The sequence below is a fragment of the Marmota marmota genome, unplaced genomic scaffold, assembly GCF_001458135.2.
Source record: "Marmota marmota marmota unplaced genomic scaffold, marMar, whole genome shotgun sequence".
NCBI lineage: Eukaryota > Metazoa > Chordata > Mammalia > Rodentia > Sciuridae > Marmota > Marmota marmota.
In genome coordinates, this window is record NW_026000103.1 from 6,454,200 (window position 1) to 6,477,364 (window position 23,165).

Genomic DNA, 23,165 nt, shown 5'->3' on the forward strand with positions numbered 1-23,165 from the left:
TTCATTAAAAAAGAAAAAGCAAAAGCAAAAAAAAAAAAAAAAAAAAAAAAAAACCCTTTCATTTTCTTACTTATGATTTATGGTCAGTAACATTTATTAAGCTCATGGCTAATGAATATCTGTTTAATCTGATTTTGATTCTACTGTGCTAACTAAATTAAATCTCAAGAAGCATGGATTTCAGAAATTGATATTAGAAATGACTTTAAGATACCAGAATGATCTTGGATTTTTTGTTGTTGTTGTTTTTTGCTTTTTTTTTTCCTTCTTTTCATCAGTTTCACTCTGAATACTTTGCTTGTTCAGTAAGGTTATATACTATTTATTCAGAGACCACTTCACTTGCTCTATAGCAGGTAATTAGCAATAAAATAAAATTCTACTAATCTAGGCATTAAGAGAAAAATATGAATATTGAAGTGCTAATCTTTTTAGCTCCCACAAAAACCACCTTCATTCCCCCCAAAAATCTGTTTCCTTGAGGCATCTGGAGAAATAAACTCAAGAGAACATAAAACATACCTTTCAAGATATTCCCTGAGGTCATTACAAGAAAAAGAAAAAAGTGAAAAGGTAAATTTGCCTGTGTTGATTTTTCTGTTTGCACTTAATGGCTTATTGGGTCAATTGAGAGCTGTTGTCCTCAAGAGAGACTATTGGTGCAGCATCCTGTTTGCTGAGTCTCCCAAAGTAGGACGTTTTTGTTAGCCTTCTTCTGTTCCCAAAGCTAATTGCTATGCATTTTACAAAAGCCCGTTAATAAAAATGAAAGGCCCTCATTTGAATAAACAAACTTTTATTCTGAAATCACAAGCAATATTGATTCTTTATGGTTATCAACTACTTATATAATTAATCGAGTATAGTAGCTTAGGTTTTTTTTTCCATCTAAGCAGGCTTTTGAGAGGAACCAGATGGTCCCCCATCCTTATGATTGGGAGACAGTCTCATTTGAATTGTGTAGGAACAAGGTTCTCCCTCCAGAGACTTCATGGACTCCCTCCTAAGAACATATGCAGTGAAAACTTCACCTTCACTCCTTTCTTAGTACTTTGGACTATTTTAGCCTGACCATTTACTGATAACTTCTTTGGGAATAAATCCTATATCTTTTTTTTAAAAAATATTGTTTTTTTAGTTGTTGATGGACCTTTATTTTATTCATTTATTTGTATGTGGTGCTGAGAATCGAACCCAGTGTGCCTCACACGTGTGAGGCAAGCAGTCCACCACTGAGCTACAACCCCAGCCCCAAATCCTATATCTTTACTTCACTTTCTGTTTGCTTTTGGAATTCTGGGCATAGTCAGTTTAATATACATTTTACCTTAATTATTTAGATAACTTAAGTTCATATTGGTGGGTATATATAAAAAATTAAAATGATTTATATGAGTAAGCATTTTTTAAGGAATATGAATATGATCAGGTTTGACTTAAAGTCTGACTGAGAAGAAGAAGAATTTCTCCCCACCTCCACATAAAAACACATGACTTTAGCAGATCAAGTTTGAACTCACTTATGCTGGGTGTTTTAAAAAAGTTTGATTACAATGACAGGGGTGAATACCTATTTTTTAAGAGAAAATACTTGGAAAAATCATTAAGCTGTTATTAAAGCTTTGAACTAAGGAATTTATTTATTTTGGTAAATGAAAACCATGTATTTATGTGCTACTTAAAATTAAAGTTTTAAAATTTAATTAAAAAATAACAATTGATAGCTGAATTATCTGACATCTACCCTCTCATGAGGACAGAAGCTGAGGAATCACTACCCTAAACTCACAAAAGACTATTATTCTTTTAAATTTATTTAAAGACTAATATAAAGTTATTTTTATTATGACTACTGAATTATAATAATATTCTATTTAACACATCCCCCAATTAACTACACTTAGTGTTAATTTTCCAATACCTATAGACTGTTGCTTGGTCAGGTCTGTATTGGCCAAATAAGATTCTTAGGAATGGATTTTCTTAGACATGACTGTCAAGGGAATCTTTAGTGAATAGGTAACTTTTATTTTAATTATTTATTTCCCTTCCCCACACTATCACCATCAAAATTTCACTTTAATCAAACAGTCCCTAAATTCAAAAATGTCTTATGCAAAAAAAAAAAAAAAAGCTTATTAATTAAAAAAAAACAGACTCTTACTCAGGTAATCTGACTGAACATATAAACATAAGTGTGCCTCCTCAGAAACTTTTGAAAATTGTGATAATGCTGATCTACAATCTAAATAGGCAAATAAATTTAAATTATATTTTAAGTTTTTAGTCACTGAAAAGAAATTAATTTAATGCTAGTTAATATCCTATCAACTTCTTTGAAATTACTGCTAAATAATTGACTATTTTGATTAATTTTTATTTATTTAAGCATATTTTCTGTTTAGGAAAAATATTTCTCGTGTGCACACACACACACACACACACCCCCGTAAGGATAGATAAAAATGAATACCTCTAGTCAGGTCTAACCCTTTTGAGACTGTTTAGGAAAGAATAGTCCAAAAATATGGTGATTTAAATGTTTAGCATGTGAACAAAGCTAGCCTACAGGGGGCATTTTTAGGGATGGTAAAACAAAAAATGAGCAACTTTAACAACAAAAACCTAACCAACTACATAATATTTTTCCAAATCTTGTACCCTAGCAGTTGTCTGTGAGACAGTAGCCAATCCTGAGTGACACTCAGATTCCTCTGGTTTTGTGAAAGTATGGTTACTTTCTGAAAACTTTAAGCTGAGCATCACATAGAAACTAATCTGTTAGCAATTAACAGAATTAGGATATTTTGTGTCTAAATGTAGCCTCCCTTCCTGAGAATTTTAAGTAAGTCAAAACTAGCATTTTTCATTGATAAGAACAGGATCAATAAGTGGTCTCTAAGGTAATCTTTATGCAAAGTCAAGTTTCTTGAACTGTTTTTAGATTTTCATAGCCCTTTTATAACTTGTATTTTGAAATAGACAATCGGTTTACTCTATTATTGTTAAAAATAAACAATTAATCCCATCATATTGAATTTCTATTAGATGACCCATTTTGAGAACTTCAAAAAATCTTGCCATATTGCTTCTTACACACAAGACTGAATAAATTTCCTTCTTTGAAATAGTAAAAGTATGTCATCCATTTGAGTAAAAACTAAGTACATTATTCTCTTTTATGTAAATATTATGGTCAATTTTAAGATTTCTTATTTTTATTTCTAATTTAATTTAATTTAATCATTTATGACTTCTTAATGATGTATTTCCTGAACAGAATCTACATATCTATCAATTCATGTGTCTGTCTGTCTATCCATCTATATAAGGGAATTTTTTAGTTTTATAAATTATAAAATCACTTTTACTTAAAATATCAGCACAATTAAAACATATATTTTGGAAAACTTTGTAATATTGGATATTCAGAAGAAAAATGAACAAAAATTGTCATTCTGAAACTCCAAAGTCCCCCTTCCTTAAGAGTGTGCAGAAAGTTGAGAGTCTGATAGGAAAAGATGCTTAATAGCCAACTTTTAAAAGCCATAATGTTAGAAAAATAGATAAAACAGTTTATCACAAGTTTAAAGGCATTTTGGCTTCAATCATCATCCTGAAATTCTCTCTGAAAAACATCAGACCAGGTTTCATGGATAGTAGTGAAGAAGGCCTTTTCAATGCAGGATGCAGTTAATTTACTGCCTGGCTATCTAAAGGTTAAAAATCATGGTTTTCTACTGTGTTTCCCCCCAAAGCCAGATAAGTTTACTTTCTTAAGCATAAAAATAAGCAATATATCTTTTCAATAAATCTGCTAGCACTGTAGGGCAGCTGTTAACCAAACAGAGCTGGATAGGGTTACTCGAAGGATCTCTGAAGGGCAGAGCTGATGATTCCTGGATCTGGGAAGAATTTGTTTCAGCTTGTATTCAGTGCATTCCTCACTTTCTTCAGATGTAGTAAAGTATTTTAAATACCACTGCTCTGAATTTAAAATAAAAATAGAAATTCTTATCAACTCTTTCCAAATAAGGTCACTTTAAGTAAAACACAGTAAACACCTAAAATTGAACACCTTGATGCTTGAATATGTAAGTTAGGGTGAATGTCTATATAGGGTGGGTCTTTTTTCCTCTAAACTGCATGTCTTCTTGTTTTGCAAACTGCATGCTTAAAGGTATTGATTATTTTATTCAGTGCAGATAATTTGGTATGTTGCATAGAAAAAAAGCATTTTTATTTTCTTTCTAAAATATATCTCTCTATTGAACATTAACGTTTGCTTTTATTTCAGCTCAATTTGTACTCTAATAATGGCTAATTGTTATGTTCTAAGCACTTGTTTCTCTTGTATGCTTTAATTAATAGAGAAGCATATTGCAATAGCTTTTTCTAAAAAAAGAGTCTAAGGAATTTTGCTTTTCAGAATAAGATTTTCTTTTGCTTTTTTTTTTTTTTTTCTTTAAGTTGCCTCTTGGGAAAGTAAGGTTAATGCCATATACAGTACTAGTTTGCATGTGTTCATTTAAATACTAAAAACTGTAGTACTGCTCGATCCATATCTGACTGCTAGGTTTCAATTGACAGCTGAGGATTTGTGACTGGACCATGAATCAAAACGGCAGGCATTTATACCCCAGTACCAGTGAGGATACATTGGGAATTACTTGGCAAAGGTAACATTTTAATTATTTCCAACCCTACACTTACACCTCAAACTTCCATGACCTATAGTGTTTGTTTTTAACTAGTTTTACGGAAAATATATGTTAAAAATTTAGTTGTTTTGGCTATGCCATTCCTCTTCTCCTTCCCCTCTCCTTTATTTCCTATTTAAATGCAACATCAATTTAATTCCGGACTATATAGCATATGCTAACTGATCATTGGAATTTCTAAATATTGTGAAATGTTTGATAAAATTTATAATATTTTTGGTGGGGGAGGGGGTAGAATTTGACTTTTAGATTTTAGAACCTGAAAAATGAAATCCCAGCTTTAGGGAAGATTTTTCAGCTATTTGAGGATAAAGCATTGGTCTTTCACATTATACGTTCTTCTCATTTTGACTGTTTCCTCTACTGCTGCCTCTAAGCCATGTTACTATTCATTTATTCCTTTGTCAGAGAGGAAAAGCTAGAAGAAAAATTTCAAGTTATTCAATTTGATTGTTACTAGCAGCACTCAAAAAATTTTGGAGTGGGAAGACTGTTAGAATCAGTAGCTATGAAGGAATTTGGTTTAAATAAAGTGTTAGTTTGTTCATATACTAATGTAACCCATTGAGGGTTGATTTAATTTGGTTGGCTAAAAAAATCATTCCAAAACTTCATTTTCAAAAGCAATTTGGATATTGTTTCATGTGTTGGTTTTAGATAGTAAGTAGTTCCAAGGTAGCTTCATATGTGTTATTTTATTAAATTGTTTCAAATTGATAAGTCAAATAGTTAAAATTCATGGTAGAATCATATGTATTAAGAAATAAAAATTTGCAATAGAGAGTAAGTCATTCCTTGAGTTCACCAAAAGTAGAGTCAACTTAATTTTTCAGCCCTGCTATGATTGTGATTCTTCCTTTACAGAAAATGCCTATACAAAGTCATATGCTGAGATATTAATTGTGATAGAGCTCGTTGCTCATCTCTATGTTGGTTGATAGAGACTGATGAAGAGTAATGTTTGAGTCAGATTAAATGTCTGCATTTGCTCAGATAAAAATTAAGAAAATTATTTTTATTGTTTTTCAAAAACATTTGATGGCTTTTTAGTAATTCAATATCTAAATGATTACAGTAGGACTTTTACTTTTTGAAGAGTGACAAACCATCAAATTTAAAAATAGATACATTTTTACCTATTATGATCCTGCCCAAAAGCTTGTGTTATTCTTCCTTTTGGAAAAAAAAATATATATATAGTTACAAAAAAGATGATAAACTCAGTGGAAGTATCTTATTTAAATAGTCTTAATGACTAATAGTGTTAATTACATTTAATAAAAGTATCTTATTAAAAAATCTGAATTAATAAACTTTTAAAAGTTAACTTAATTAGGTTTGATAACACATTGTTTGCATTTTGTTTTATTAAAAAAAACCTCCCTGTATTCCATTATCTGCCCATCAATTAGCAAAATGGCTCCTGTCTACATACAAGCTTGATATATATATATATGAATTTCAAGTCAGATGAAATGTACTTATGTTTGTAAGTGTTCCTATAGTTGTCTGAACTTCCAAATCTGTGGATTACTTATTGGCATTTACTTAATCTACAATTGGATAGCATCTCAGAAATACATTAAATCCAATAAAGACATAAAATTTCACCTAATTCCTCATAATTTTTTGAATCAAAGCTGATATCCCCCCAAAAGAAAAGGTGAGTGGACAGTGAATCAGAGCACACGTATGTGGAGTGAATGAATACAATAACTAAACTCAGCTCTGAGGGGGGTATTGTTCATTTCACAAAGCCTCTTCTTGGTGAAAAATTGATATGGTAATCGGTTTCAGGTCATAGAAAACAATTCAGAATTAATATTTCTTTTTTTGTTTCCCCGTCTCAAAAATAGTAGGTTTTCTTTGGGTTAGTAGATGATGATGTGTAGAATGGCCTTTAGTGATTCATACAGTCTTAAGCAGGCAGTTTTGGGTTTGTTTCTTCCCTTTTTGTGGTGACTCAGAAAGCGCGTAATTGGTGATGGCGGGCTTCTTGCTTATACATTCTACAGGGATTTATTGCATCTCTGTGTGGGGCTATCTTAAACACTGTGATGGACAAGACACCCACAGTTCTTAAAATCTAAGTGTCAGGCAGTTTAGGATAAATATACTCAAACGAGACAGCAATTCACTTTGTTTGTTACCTTTTTCAAATATGGACACAATCCATATTTTATAACACAAATATGCCATGTCTGTGGCTTTGGTGTCTTTATGTGTAATTTATAATTTGTGCCCTATAGATTTTTTTAAAATATCTTTATTTTATTTATTTTTAATGTGGTGCTGAGGATGGAACCCAGAACCTTGCACATGCTAGGTGAGCGCTCTACCGCTGAGCCACAATCCCAGCCCATCCTATAGTTATTTTTAAAACTTAATGGGTTTTCTTTCTTCTAGATATAATATTGCAAAGGGAAATAATAACTATAACCCTACTACTATTTTTTTTTCAATGCTAGGGATGGAACCCAGGGCATCATGCATCTTAGGCAAGTGCTAAACCACAGAGCTATACTCTCAGTTCCTGTAGAACTACCACTTAAATATATATACATGTGTGTGTGTGTATAATATATATATTTCTATATATATTTACTTATTTTTTAGTTATTGATGGACTTTTATTTTATATATTTATATGCAATGCTGAGAATTGAACCCAGTGCTCATCCATGCTAGGCAAGTGCTCTACCACCGAGCTACAACCCCAACCCCCTGGAACTACCATTTTTAAGGCAGATCATAGATATTTAAAATCTTGTGGGCATAGCTACAGTTTTGCAATCATCTCAATAGGGTGAAAATATACAACAAATGTAGATATGGTCAACCAGAGAATTAAATAATTTAGCTCTGGCATGATGGAATAGAGAAGATACCATGGGTTATTTTTGTTGTGGGTGTTGCTTTTTGTTTTTAACAAAGGCAATCCCTGGAGACTTTGTAGTGTTTCCATGTGGTTTGGTGCCGTTTGAATTGTCTGTTGTTTGCTGCCATCTCACTAGTTCATGATTGCCTTCTCTTCAGCTTCATGCCAGTTACCCTTTTGAGGTGTTTGCATGTCATTTAATGTAGCTCCGTTTTGGGAATGAAAATGGCAGGGTCTAGGAAGCTGTGTAAGTAGTATAATCAAAGCTGGAAGTGTTCCTCTGGCCTTCCCCACCCTACCTCAGGCTGTAAACATTCCCTAAGGAACCAGAGCTGACTTTTGGAAAGTTTTCACTGCCTTCCTAGGGTGCAGCCTGAAGGTGTTTTGTTGTTTTGACCTTAGAATTCTGTGAGCCATTTTTCTGTGTGTGTGTGTGTGTGTGTGTGTGTGTGCATGTGTGTTTGTGTGGTCTTGAGCTAAGGAGCTGCTTGTACCTTGAGAGCTCAGTTAACTGCCATTAACACAGAATAAAATGTTGATGAAGATCTGTCTCACTTCCATGTCAGTGAGAATGAGAATGGGTTCCACTCCTGGGAGGGTCATAGGTGCCAGATTTGCTCAAGCTAGGCACTGATGTGTCTGTGATAGGCACAGATCCGTCTGTGCTTTGTTCTATGTGGACAAAACACTTTCTTTTTGCATATGTGCATTCTGTGGGCGTAAACACATACAGCAGGTACTCTCTAACTGGCTTTCTTTCTTGAAACTATAAGCAGAACTTTACTTGTACTATTGAATATGAAAGAGCAATATAATTGAATAAAAAAGAAAGCTGAAGGACAATCCAAGAATAATATAAACATAAGTTATTTTAAAACATTGGAGGGAGTGCTTTATGCAAAAGAGAAACTGGATTTATTGTTTCATTCTCCCTTCTCCCCCTTCACCCTTTTCAAGAAGACGCAAAGCCACAAGTGAGGGTTGTATGTGTCTGATGGCTTATATAAACATGGAAGAAGCCTTCAGATGGCTAAAATAAACATGCGCGTGTTACTGAAGGATATGTTTACACAAACCATTTGCTCAGCCTCTGAAATAATGAATAAATGAAGATTTTACTAAAATAATTGGAAGGATTTTTGTGTCTCTGCCGATGCCATAATTGAATGGCACCAAAGAGATTTTTATCAGCTCTTTTCCGTGTTACATGTGTTAGCAGTTCCTTTCCATGAGTTCAATACTTCATTTTGTAGTTACTTTACACATGTTTTTGTAAGAAATTGTCGTTTATTACTGCAATTCTAGAGAGTTGCTTGATTTCCCAAGAGAAATTTAGCAGCCAGTAAAGGTTATTTGGATCTGGTTGGCCAGGAAAGAGAGGGCAAAAAGGAAGGAGTAACAGTGTTCATTTCATATATATATATAAAACTTTCTTTGCATAACATGGCCCTTGTCCATAACATTTTCTTGGTAAAATGTATGCTCTCAAAAGGCTTAAGAAGGAATATTTAAGCAAAAATAATTCTCAATATTGGGTTGCAATTGTATGTTCATATGCACATAAATGTATGGATATATCTATGCATAAGTGTGTATGTGTGGATATAAGTGTGGCTATATCCACAGATTTGTGGCATGTGTGGGGTAGTGGCAATACATGGCCTGTTCTTAGGTGGAATTAAGAGTTAACTTTTGTTTCAACATTACACTTAGGCCATCCCCGAGAATTGACTAGGTTAGCATTTCCTGCTCTCAGTTTGTTATCTTGACACATAACTATAGTACAACAGCTGGGTTGTTCCTGGAGTTCCTGGGGGGAGCTTTATTCTCAGAGTGCTGAGTTTCCTTTTCAGCTGTTAGCTCTAAAGTGTGTTCAGAATGTACAACTTTTTATACACATCCTGGGCCCCTAGCACCACTCTGGGACCATGATAGAAATGCTGATAAGATAGATGAATGGAAGAAACTTTGGTTCAAGGCAGAAAATTGAAAAAGCCAAAATTTCACATGATCATTTTTTGCTAACAGGGCTGCTAACCAGTATTGCTCTCCCCATTTGAACATTCTCTTGAAAGGAATTCCTTTCTATTCTCATCAAAATTATTTGCACCTGTTATGAAATAAAAAACTAGAAAGGTTACCATTCTTAAAAATGATCTTGATACGGTTTTCACAAACACACAATGTCTCTGATCTGGCTGTTGAAAAATACATTGGGATTTGTTGTAGTTTTTGCCTAACTTTGCCCATTTATAAAGAAAGATTTGTGCAATACGACATTTCCTTTTTATCTAGGCAAACTCTTCAGAACACTTCCTAAGAAATTAATTGTATTCCAGCCAGACTTGCCTGCTGCCATCCCACAGGAAATGGGTCAGCAATCCATTAAGATGCCATTAGATAATCTAATTTGGAACTTAATCTCTAAATTAACCATGCTCCATACTTGAAGCATACTTGAGAGAAAGAAAAAAAGTTTACGTTTGAATCGATAGGGGAGCCGAAGCGTGAAGAAGGCTGTTTGTTTTTTCTGTAGCTGTGGTCACGTCTCAAGCCGTCTGGTAACCAGGAGAAACCAGACATGATGTAATTCCAGATTGAACTTGAACTTCAGGGACTTAGGATGGGGGAACAATGGGCCATAGGAATCAATAATGTCCATTTTCCACATGATTATGTTTGGAGCTTTAAGTTAACCTTTATGGGAGAAGCAGCAGGATCGGCAGTGTGACCAAAATGAGATGATCCAGAGACAAGATGTTAGAGGAAAGAAAACAACTTTTTCCGTGATATTTTCTGAGCAGCACTGCAGATTCCAGCAGGATTAGAAAAGTTCCCGCTCTGCAGTAAACCGGTGGCCTGTTCAGAGCACTCTTTGTTCGCTTAGGTAGGACAAACTTAATCTTACGTTTCCTGTCAGATGATTTTTGGCAGCGCTACTGGAGAGGGAGGAGCATGATTCACAGCACTCCCAAATGTAAACCTTTCTGATTAACCCTTTGCAACAATAGGAAGTCTATCAAACACCTACCTTACGTGAAGATGTTTTACATAAAGTGCTGTATTCTCACTCTTCGTCCCCGAGGAACGAGCTCCTTCAGCAGCCAATGCACCATTTATTAGTTTACCTTTTTTGAACCTCGTGTTTACTAGAGCTGTGAGTAGGTGTATTGTGAATTTTTAGTGGTATTTAAATAACAAAGCTCATGAGTGAATAAATATAATAAACAGCATGAATTATAAAAGAAAAGGCAAAAGCCCATTGACGTTTGAGAAATTGAAAAACACAAAGGTGGAATAGTCAGAAATTGTCGAAAGTTAGGCTTGTTCACTTTGTTTTACAAGGAAGATCTCTGCACATATGAACAGAGTAAAAGGCACACTATCAAAAAGCATTCAGTTTCTTAATCCTTGGTAACTTTATTTCAGAATTCTGATACCAATAAGTTCTATCCCTTAGAGGTGAAATTGGGCAAGTAATGCTGATTCTTGCTTTGAAATAAAAATCATTTGTGAAATAATCACTTTTTGCTTTTGCATAAAACTTATATTTCCATTTAACTTAGTATGCCTTGGATGATTTTCTGTAGTGAAAGGCACTATGTTGAAGCACCATTTTTGTAGAGAATTTTGTCTGCTGTTGAAGAATCACATATGCAAATAAGAGGAGCAAGTAGCACTTATAACAATAGCTTTGAAAAGGAGCCTAGGGGTGGAGAGGAATACAGACTAGAGAAGGAGGCTGGAAATCAACATGTGGGCTTCTCCACTGTCGCATATCTGTAGGAGGAGATAAAATTACTACTGTAAACCTGACTTTCCACAGCTTCATAAGTTGCTGTATATGTGTGCATGTGTGTGCTGTATCTTATTTATTAGTTGTCTTCATATTAATTCTCCACCTTTCACTTTCAGCTCTAAAAAAGGGAAAAGATACATTTTTTTAAATCTACTTAATTTGCCCTATTGAGGGAAAGAACTTTTTCTTATTATTGTTTAAATTAAACATTCTAAGGAAATAGACTTTTGTTACTTTTAAGGGTATAGATTGCCTCGTTGAAGGATCTTTTAGGATTATGTAGAGCTTTTTACTGAAAAAGTATAGTAATTTAATACTTAGTTGTAATGGTCCCATACGTGAGGGCTTTTCTTACCTTGTCCTCTTCATTAGATTAAATATTTCACTGGAATGTGCCATTATTTTACTTAGAACATGCTAGCACTCAAGCATGGTAAAGTTAACCCTCAATTTAGCATGCCCCAGTACCAAAAGACATCTGAAATAATTGAATATAAACTAATGAGGTTTGATGGCTTACTGTTTTGATGTTATTTTCAAAACTGTTGGTCCCCAAGGAGTAGCAATAAAGAAGGCTATTTACCTACTTAGTTAAGAAACAAATACATTTCTCTTTCATTACTATGAAAGTGCTATTGCTTGTAGTTAGAATAATTCCATGAGCCACCTGCAGTTTATGATATTTGGTGTTTCCCAGAGAGCCCACAAGAGTACTTTGCAGATCAGGTAAGAGCTAGCCAGGGAGCTTTCTGATACAGATTATTACAAATAGTAATAATCATTAGAAATCATCTTGCATGCAAATAGGATCATTCAGATGGCAATAATGATCCTTAAAAATGGGAAAAATAAATCGAAGGAACCTAAGATCTATATAAGCCCTTTGTAATTTTTGCTTTCAGTCTGGCCTGGTCTGAAAAGGAATCGAAAGCAAATTATTGACATACATATTTGTACATCCATAAAAGAAAGACACATATTTCTTTCAACTGAAAAGCAACAGGGATTAGATGGATAAAATACAGTTATTTATGCTGAAGTTTGGGCAAGAGTTATACTTCTATGGAAATTTCAGTGTGTCTAAGTAATATGGACCTTTGTTTATTGACTCTTAAAAAAATCAGTTGTAATATAAACTATTATCCAGTTTTTCTTTTTTTTCCTTTTTTTTAAAGAAAGTGTATTTCACAAAAGACGCAGCTGAAGTGAAATGTATAGGTTAAGAGCATGGATCCTAAATCCACACTGCTAGAGGGAAAATCCTGGCTTACACAACACAGTGGCAATATAAGCTAGGCAAGATGCTTAACTTCTTAGCTCAGTTTCCTCATCTCTAAAATAACAGATAAAGACACTTTCTCCTAGGTTTTCTGTGGGGATTAAAAGCTTTAAGTAGGTCAATCACATAAAACAGAGCCTGGCAAATAATAACCAGTATCTAAGTGCTAGCCACTGGTATATTTATTATATTTATTATCTTTGTTCTAAAGCAACATTAATAGGTTCAACTTAAATGCTACCCATTTATTTCTTCCACTGGTCTGAGTGAGCATTTTTTTCACAAAGACATGATTTGCCTTTATATTATATTAAAGGAAGCAGCCACAGCAAATGCACACATATACAATCAAGGACAACATGATTTTTAACTTAATGAATATTTACCTGACACACCATACCTAATTTTTCCAGACATGCCTTTAGCAATCAATAGGGAAAATTATTTTGGGAGAGATGCTAAAACCTGTATATTAATATTGTGTCAAGAATTAGAGTGTTTAGGAAAAAAACTAAAAAAACAAAAAAAAACCCCTTCAGTCTTGGAGATTATCTGAAACTGGTACAAAAGAACTAAAGGCAGATTCTGTTAAGATATCTATTTTATACATTCCTCATGCTTTCCAGACCATTTTTATTTTATCACTATTTATAAATAACATGGCTATTGGTACAGTTGAGGTTATATGAATATTTTCAATTCTTGGTGCTTCATTTCTTAGTATTTTTTAAGCTTCTTGAAAGAGCACTTATTGTTTTTGAAGTAAATGTAGTATACAAAACCCGAAAGGATAATATTGCTATTCTTCTGAAAAGTACTAATGTATTGGATATTCTGACATTTTATAAGTTGTCTAACAAATGGAATGTCCAATTCATTATCAAATAAACATGTACTAGTAATAAATGAATTTTGCCAGTTTTCAAGTAGCTCTTTTTGTTTTAATCACCTAAAACTAATAGAAAAGATGAAATTTTTCACTTTGGTTCCTGATTCAACTTAAGGACTTAATATGTTTATTTGGTACTCTGTGGTTCTTCATGGGTTAGAATGTTAAAAGCTAATAGACCAATCCTTTTTGGCCTCAAAGACTCAGTCACAGGACACATTTAAAAAAAAAACAAAAACAAAAAAAAACATAACCATCAAATGTTGATTTGGCTGCAGAGAACAATTTTCTCTCTTTCATTGAAAGATAAAAGTTCATGGATTCCTTAGATGCAAAGAACAACTATTTTATCCAAATTTCCTAGGCTAAAAAATATGTAAATAGTGTATCATTTTTAAAGGGAGAAGTGGGTACCTTCTTCTCTCTTAGTCCTGATTATAGTGTTACCCTATAAAACCTCAACTACATTTGTTTCTAAAGGAAACAGGTTCATAGAATTTCAGAGTGCTTTGCCATCCTGCCTGTTGAGGGCCACAGCCGAGTCAGGATGACGCATGGCATTTTTGCCAGAAGTACTGGTTGCCAGCGAGCCATTAAGATGATGACTTTTGAGTTCTCGCGGAATTCCCGTTGAGTTCCGGTTGAGCTCTGGCGAGGATTCCTGAAGAGTTCGCGTTGGGTGGTGGGAGTTCCAGTTGGTGTGTGGTGTGTTCCTGGAGGAGCCCCGTGGGTGGCGTTCAGGAGAGTTTCCGGGGAGTGTGCTGGAGTTTGGAAATAAAGTTTGTTCCTGCTTGAGTGGCTCGTGATTTGTGCCCAGCCAGACTGCGGCACCTGCCCAACCACATATTCAGTGCACAAGTCTCTCTTCTTCAATATTAGCGAGGTTATGATTCAGCTTGGGTGGAGTCTTGGAAACTCGTTGTATACTGAAGTAAATATATTTTGCCTTCAGAAAATTGTTAAAAGCTCTTTCTAATGTTGGGTCAACATCTGATTCAGGCCCTCAAACATGCTAGGCAAGTGCTCATTCCTAGCAACATCTGACTTTCTAAGAAGGCAATATATTATAGTGAAATGGCCATGGGAATCAGATTTATTATATCTGAGGACTAGCGGAGACTGAACAACTTGCCTCAGTTTCCTTAGTGAAATGGGGAAAATTGTGGCCATTTCAAGAGTTCATTGAGAGAGGGAAGTGACATAGCATATGTAAAACACCAAAGATGTCACCTTGCTCTTAGTGGTCTTCAGCATGGTTGTCCTGGGGAAATTTCCCCCTTTGTGCTCATTTTATCCATGTGAATCTTACAGAGGAAGTCTGAATTTCTTTCTGATTCCACTGTCCTGTCTTCCCTGTTGCCCTTAAACTGTTACTTTAATAAAGCAACACCATTGAGTCCGTTTCTCTTGAAGAGTGATGCCAAGAAGCACATTGCTCCAGGGGTAGTCTTATCAGTATAAAAGAAGCAGGGCTATCTCCCACAACTAATATTCTCAAGGTCAAAATAATTTGTTTCCTCTTCCCTCTCTGTGGAGGAGCTATATCATACATTTGTTCAAAATCATGTGAAAATATTCTCAATGAGATGAGACATTTTATTTTTGAATTTTTGAATTTTGATTTAGCTTTTATATATTTTGTTTATAATGAAGTATCTCATATAGAGAGAGTAGAAATCAGTAGGGTGAGTTGCACTTTGTATTAAAATACTTTGTGCTTTTTTTTTTGGTAATGCCTGACTTTTCACATAGTACTTACACTCTCTTCTCCCCGCTTCTTCTTCTCTTTCTCCCTTCCTTTTCCTCCTCCACTTCCTTCTTCTTTTTCTTTTTTTAGTGGTCATGGCCAGTATATATATATATATATATATATATATAGATGTTCTCTCAACTTTCAAATGTGTTCATCTTTAGTTTGCCCAAAGAAAGATGATTTGACTTTGGAGAATTAATGATAATAAAGTAAGTGCAAGCTTGAAGACATATCAATGAAGTAGCTGCATTCAACCTCCTTTCAGAGTTAGATTCTCATGACTCTTACTAGGTAGCTAGGTAGATTACAGATTGTTGAATTGAACATATGATTTTTCATATAATTCTTATTCCACCATAAATTACATATAACTTACATGTAACTAATTTGTGTAAAAATATGTGTGTTTATTTTATTTATACATATGACTATTTGCATTAATTTGTACATAGGGACAGCATCAAATGTGTAAGAAGCACTGCTACATTTTTACTTGAATATGCAATTTTAGGCATTGTGCTTTTGAAATTAAATGATCTAGATTATTTTGGTGAATAAAATATTTTTCTTTGCATTGTTATCCTGGGCTTTGAATTAGTCTTACCAGGCCTTTTTTCAATGAGACTGCCGAAAAAGCTCTAAAAAATGTCTGTGCCTTATAGTTCTGAACTTAACCTACAGATTGGCAATAAGAGGCTTGTAAAACTCATATATGGGGTCTGCACAGTGTTAATGTTTGAGATTTATTTCCCCCCAAAGGTTCATAAACAGTATTGACAAATATATTACACACTGCAATTTTGATATGGTCATAATGTAGGATGGGAGGTTTAGAAGGTTTAAATAAACATTTAAATTAAATTTGTTAGACATTCTACAGCAAGAGTCCTGTGATTACCATCAATTTATTTTTATTGAGGATTTTCTAAAGAATATTAATATATGTCCCTTCTAAAGAACTGAGTAAAAAATCAATTGCAAGATAGACCCTGAATTCTTGTCTTTTCTGCCATTAGTTGGTAGACTTGTCCTTTAAGAAACCACACTGATTTCTTTCTTTCTTTCTTTCTTTCTTTCTTTCTTTCTTTCTTTCTTTCTTTCTTTCTTTCTTTCTTTCTTTCTCTTTCTTTCTCTCTTTCTTTCTGGGATTGAACCCAGTGGTGCTTAACCACTGAACTACATCTCCAGCCTTGTTTTATTTTTCATTTTGAAACAGGGTCTCACTAGTTATTAGGACTTGGCTAAGTTGCTGAGGCTGGCTTTGAACTCGTGATCCTCCTGCCTCAGCCTCCTGAGCCGCTGGGATTACAAGCATGCACTACCAGGCCCAGCTCACACTGATTTTCAGTCATTAAAATTTACTTTATATTCCTAAAGCATGCAGTCTCAAAATGAATTTTTGGAGCTCACTTATTTTAGAATTCTTGTTGATTTTGCTGCCAGGTTTATTAAGCTAGGTTTTTTTTCTTTTTCTTTTTACATAGCCCTCTTACTTCAGGTTAAAAATATTGGATGTTTGTTTATTTTGTAATTCATTTTGTTAAGAAATAGTTTGCATTGGCTATGGCCAGGCTCTATAAGGATAGATAAAACTAGGTCATTTTCTCTATGGAGTTCACCTTTCAGCCAGTAAGATGTTGCAGATAACAGATCATTATGAAATGAAGTAATATAAGCTGTAATAGGACTATGTACAAAGTGCAGTAGAAGCACAGTTGAGGGGAAAATGAGCTTCAGAATGCATTATGTAACGCTGTTCTCAATCAATGGTGCAAACTGCAGTGATCGTTGTTGAAAATGTGTGTGGGAAGAGAGAAATGAAAACGGTTACGTCTCTTAAAAGACTTCAATGAAAAATATTCTTATTCTTTAAGATTACAATTTTCTTTAGATAATGAGGACATACCTTTGTAGCTTGAATGTGATTATTGCTGCAAGTATTAAATCAGATATCTGTTTTCTCTGAATATGGACCAAATCAGAATGTACTGATGAGTATATACAATCTTAGGCAACACCTCTAAAATATGTTTATTGGATGTGATTTGAAATGATTGATTTGTTTATTTTAAAAGTTATTGAACATCTACTGTGTTCTTGGTCCTACACTAAATGATTAGCAAAAAAGAGATGGACTTTGCTGTCATGGAATTTGACAACTGATCATAAAATCCCTGATTTAAAAAGATCATTGTGATTTTTTTTTCTGTTGAAGTATCTCAGAATTATCTACTTAGACATGTAGTGATATGTCACATATTGCATAGAGATATCAGCAGAGTAAAAAAGTTGTATGTCAAGTGTTATTTCAATCCAAATTTGTTCCTTCGTGTTCCATAAAGCCTTTTGTATCTTTGGAATTCAACTATGAACAAATGAGTATATATAGATCAAAAGCTATGTAACAGCATATATCTTACCTTATGGTTGCAAAAGTAAAGCAAAGGATACTAAATGAGATTTAAATTTTGTCTCAATGCCAGGCCCTGATTAAGCTGGGTATGCAATTGTCTGTCTGATGTTTTCTTGGTTCATCATTTTTTACGCAGCTGTTACTTAGCTGACAGTTGTTCCAAGCTGGATATTGAAACAAGCAATACATCAGATTAGGTTTACCCCAAACCTGCGGTACGCACATCTGGTGTTATTTTCCCACATGTGGTGACACTTTTTTTGTGAGAGATTATGCTGGTAGCAACTAGAGAACTGTTTTGCAATTTTTTTTTTCACAACCCCAACATAGGTCAAAACTGAGGTGATGTGGAGAGAGGCAGAAATCTCATCCCTTTATCCTTTCAACAGACCACTCCACCTCACCCTACCCCCACCCTTCCCACTCCTCCAGTTCAGAGCAGCTCAGAGGTGGTGATGTTGAAGGCAGGGCATAAATGGAAAGGAAAACTTTGGTTCTATCTCTTAATAAGTTTCTACAGAGGAGGATAAGGAAACCACTGGAGAGCTCTAGAACTAGGAGACACAGGCATAGAGGCCTTTGTGGCCTAATACGATGATTTCTCACAGTGTATGCTCTGCAGAGAACAAAATCTCTGTTCCATTTTTTTTCGTCTATTTGGTCTTTACTAACAATTTCCAATGAAGATATGTTTGGTAATCAAGCATTTCCAATTACACATTATGCATAAGACTACCTGGAAAAAGTATTTTCCTCTTGTGAGGGAGAAAAAATATTTTCCATTACACTTTTCAATTTTTTTCAACACAATAGGTAGGTAAAATATTGAAATACATCTTACTGAATTGCTTGTGAAATAAAGGTGAAACAAGATAGTGTAATATAGCTGGCAAACTACAGTATATTGGTATTACTGTGGACTGCTGCTTTTTTTTCTCGGACAAAAAAAATCATTCTATTTATGTCCAAATAGATCAAATATTTTAGGAAGAATATACTTAATCAGTTTGATGATTGTGTGTATCCTACTCCAGGTTTTTCTGACTCACAGTTAGTCTTACTTTTCATGAAAAAATAGATCATATAGTATAAGTAGGTACAATATGTGTAATTGGCATATTTATCTCATGTTAGACTCATTATCTCATTAATTTTGAATAAAGTTATAGTACTAATTTGATGCATCTGGAATTTGTATTTCTACTATCACTGCAGATTTTAACATTGTCTTTCTGTTTTTTCTTCCTTCCCTACTACCCTTCTCCTCTCAACAGTCCTGGTACCTGGGCTAGCTTGGTTCCTTTCCAAGTGTCAAATAGGACACCCATCCTACCGGCAAATGTCCAAAATTATGGTTTGAACATAATTGGAGAACCTTTCCTTCAAGCAGAAACAAGCAACTGAGGGAAAAAGAAATACAACAATAGTTTTAAGAAATTAAAAAAATAAAAAGGAAAAGAGGAAGACTGGACAAAACAAAACAAAGGGAGAAAGGAAAGAAACTGAAGAAAGAAGATGATAGACCAGCAATTGCAGCACTTACAATCACTAATTCCCTTAAGGTTGAAACTATAATGACATTAAAAGGGTCGATGATATTTCACTGATGGTAGATCGCAGCCCCTGCAACGTAGCCTTTGTTACATGAAGTCCGCTGGGAAATAGATGTTCTGTCTCTATGACAATATATTTTAACTGACTTTCTAGATGCCTTAATATTTGCATGATAAGCTAGTTTTATTGGTTTAGTATTCTTGTTGTTTACGCATGGAATCACTATTCCTGGTTATCTCACCAACGAAGGCTAGGAGGCGGCGTCAGAGGTGCTGGGTGACAGAGCCATGAGCCAGCCGTTTTATAAGCACTCTGATTTCTAAAAGTTAAAAAAAATATATATAAAATCTCTGTAGCCTTTAGTTATCAGTACAGATTTATTAAATTTTGGCCCTTAACCCAGCCTTTTCCAGTGTGTAACCCAGTTTGAAATCTTAAAAAAAAAAAAAAAAGAAAAAAAAGAGAAAAAGAAAAAAAAACAAAAAAACAAAAAAAGGAAAAAAAAAACAGTTTGAACACAAAGGCTCTATGGAAGAAATGCCTCTATGTAGGTGAAGTGTTATCTCTGCATGCAACAGTAAAAATTAATATAATATTTTCCCCACAAAAGAAACACTTAACAGAGGCAAGTGCAATTTATAAATTTATATCTAAAGGGGAACCATGATTATAAGTCCTTCAGCCCTTGGACTCTAAATTGAGGGGATTAAAAAGAATTTAAAATAATTTTGAACGAATTTATTTTCCCCTCAGTTTTTGAGGGCATTTAAAAAGGCATTAAATCAAGACAAATCGTGTGCTTGAGGAAAAAAAAAAAAAAGAATGAAAACACAGCACTTATGTTGGTTTAGCTGCAGCCTCCGTGGAGGTAGAATTTATTTATTTAAAATTACTGGTTGCATCAAGAACCCATAGGGTGTACAAAAGGTTCTATAAAATCTGCATTATAGAGACAAAGAGGCAGGCAAATCCATGTCACAAGGGTAAAGCTTACAGTTTACAAACTGGGAACGCCAGGGTGTAGGATATAAAAACGCACTCTTGAGAAAATAAATGTAATCAGGGTGCTGAAAACTTGCATGGTGCTTTCAGACATTAGCCTTGTTCAACAAATTTCTTGTATTGACAGATCCGTAGTGTGCATGGGCAGACACATTTTGCCTCTATGTCTCTTAAATTTTAATTAAAAATACTCTTTCCAGTAATCCTAATTTGCACGAAGATATAATGTCCACATTACGTGCCTTGCCTTGAAATCTAAAAAACAAAAAAACATAAAAAAACAAAAAAACACAAAAAGTGACATCACTACACTTGTTTTGCTGCATTTATTATCATTTTAAATCTTTACCATTTTTATGACAAAATATTTTGTACTCCAGACGAAGAAAAATGTGTGACATCATGGATTTTTTAGACAGTTATACCTTTATCTCACATTTATAAAGCATATCATGGCTGTGTATAGTTGCCGCTTAAAAATTGTAATCGACCAGCAATATTTTCAGTATTTTGGTGTTTTTTCTATTAACCTTTCATGTTTTTCATCTTCCAATTAATATTTGGGGGGGAGGGGTTTCAAATTTATACGAATTATGCAATACCAAGTTTTGCCTATGTAGGTAGTGCTTTTAGCTGTATTGGTTATTATAGGTAAGTACACAGATTTAAAAAAAAATAATAATGTATGCTTTTTTTTTTTTGTTTGTTTGTTTTAATTGACCAAAGTGGGTACTGCTATTTTTGCAGTGTGATGAGGTCCTTTTGTGTACTGAGAGATGGACAGGGGATTTTTTTTAATATACATATATATATTCTGGGGTGGGTGGGAGGATTTTTAACACTTTACAGTGTAGCTGTGAAGCAGTGCACCCTGAGATGGGCCCGGGCTGCCAAGCAACTGTTCTGCCTACTGTGACAAACTTCAATTTACACAGGTTCCCTCTCTCTAATTTCCCACCTGGGGTGCAAGCTGAACTCATTTGTGGTTTTCAGAAGAACATGATAGTAAGAACTAGAAAACACAACAAATTCCCCTAGAGGCAGAATTGGCCTAAGAAAACTTATTTTAGTTGTTGGTGGTAGTTTTTCTTGAAAGTTCCATATCCACAGTGAAGAATGAGCCTGTCTCATATTTGGCAAAGACATTTGTTGCAATGCCCACGTAGCGGATGTTGGATGTTTCACACTTTGGGGTTTAGTGCAGGAATATGCTCTCTCCTACAAACAACAGTCAAGCAGCTGGAGGGAGTGCTGCTGCATATTCTTTCCGGCCACTTCCCTACCCTGTATCTTCATTTTATTAATAATAGAATATAATTTACCTGTGACTTACTACTTCAAATGAATGGGAGTGCACTTGGACTTTTTCTTTTTTTTTTTAATATCCAGAAGAGTAAATGAAGGGTTGCTATTTCTGAATATATTTGGACTGAAAAATTAAAATCAAAGTTGTTTTTAGGGAACAAAAATTTTAAAATCTTCTTTTCCCTTTTACCTGCCCTGTTAAACTGAGAACTAGAGCAGAGACAAATATAGAATTTTAAGACATCAACTTTCCTGTGGATGAATTAGATACTGATGGGATTTTTTTAAAGAGATGGTACCTCAAATATATATTTGATTTATTTTCCCCTGAGGGCTAGAAGGTAAATGGAGACCATTTTTATTTTGCCCTCTCCACCCCACCCCGAGTCCTGTTGAGAGAATTTTTTGCGAGAGGGAGAATCTTCCAGAATCAGTGATACAAGGTAGGCTGTCTTGAGGAGCCCCCTGACCCTTTCCCCCCAGGCCATGGCCTAATAAAATAAACTGTCAATTGTTCTCACAGCATATCATTTCATAATGAATACTTTAGAACAATGCTTATGGGCCTGAGCATTGTGTTTGATTAGCCCATTCACTTTGATAGCCCAAATGCTGAATAGCACAGCGGGATCCTAGCAGCAAGTTCCAAAGGAAGTCCAATCATTTCTGTGATGCTTGCCCTGTAGAAACAGATCATCTCAGCCAAGCTCTTCATGTATCATTGACCTGTTAGGTGAACAACTCAACCTCACAAGGACACACAGTATTCTTTATGGGCAGAGTCGCTCTCGTTTTTGCCAGTGAATGAGCAGTTCTAGATAAACCAAGTGTGGCACTGTGGGTATTCCTGCTTGCCTCTTGGATACAAAGGCCTAGTGCAAGTGTTGCTTTTTTCCCCCCCTTAAATTGATTTTTTTTTTCTTGTTTCCATTTGAGATGAAACTATTAAAAATACTACTATATATAATCTCAAATCCATTCTTCGGCCTCCTCCTCCTCTTACCAGGAAGTATATTCTGACGAAGGACCCCACTTCTGCAGGTCTTGCATGCCCCTCCCTTACCCAGAACTGCAGAGCTTCAGGATGGCGGTCACCCAAGGGCATCCACAGGGTGGAGTCTCCAGCCACCAGCCTGTGGCACTATCCAGCCTTCGTTGCATTGCTTTGCAGCCCGCCACTCACAGTGCCTCTGAAGCGTGTTTCCCCTGGAGTGACGTGAGCATCTGAGGCTTGTCTAAGGAAAAAATAAAATAAAAGGCAGTGAAGGAGACTGTACATAAAGACATGGCAAAAAAATAAAAAAATCTTAATTATAGCAATATAGTTATCGGGTAATGTTCGGGTGGGCAGCTCCATTAAAAAATATGTGAATGAATCTGTGAAGCTGCAAGTAGCAAGAAGAGCGGAAGGTCTTCTTAATGAACCGCCTACCTTGTAGACAGTAATTTGTACACTGTATAGTTTTGTTAAGAATTTTTTTTTAAATTAAAATTCCCATGTTTGTAAAGCTAACTTTTTAACAATTATAATGGAACTATATGTTGTTTCCATTTTTAAAGTAAACAAGAATA

At 34.6% G+C, this 23,165-nt stretch overlaps 1 protein-coding gene across 13 annotated transcripts in view; it reads left to right on the plus strand.

Annotated features, from left to right (window-relative positions):
- The window catches only part of Nfib (nuclear factor I B), a 232,832-nt gene that overhangs the window by 207,320 nt on the left and 2,347 nt on the right, over positions 1–23,165 (plus strand). For 6 of the 13 annotated variants that reach the window (XM_048783950.1, XM_015502588.2, XM_015502589.2 and 3 more), the window contains 2 exons: positions 4,591–4,679; positions 19,007–23,165. The exon at positions 19,007–23,165 is cut by the window's right edge and continues 2,347 nt beyond it. In XM_048783950.1, the coding sequence (XP_048639907.1) occupies positions 4,591–4,679; positions 19,007–19,136 (219 nt within the window). In that variant the 3' untranslated portion in view covers positions 19,137–23,165. The remainder of the gene's footprint in view (positions 1–4,590; positions 4,680–19,006) is intronic. The other 7 variants (XM_015502590.2, XM_048783953.1, XM_048783958.1 and 4 more) reach the window with 3 other exon arrangements.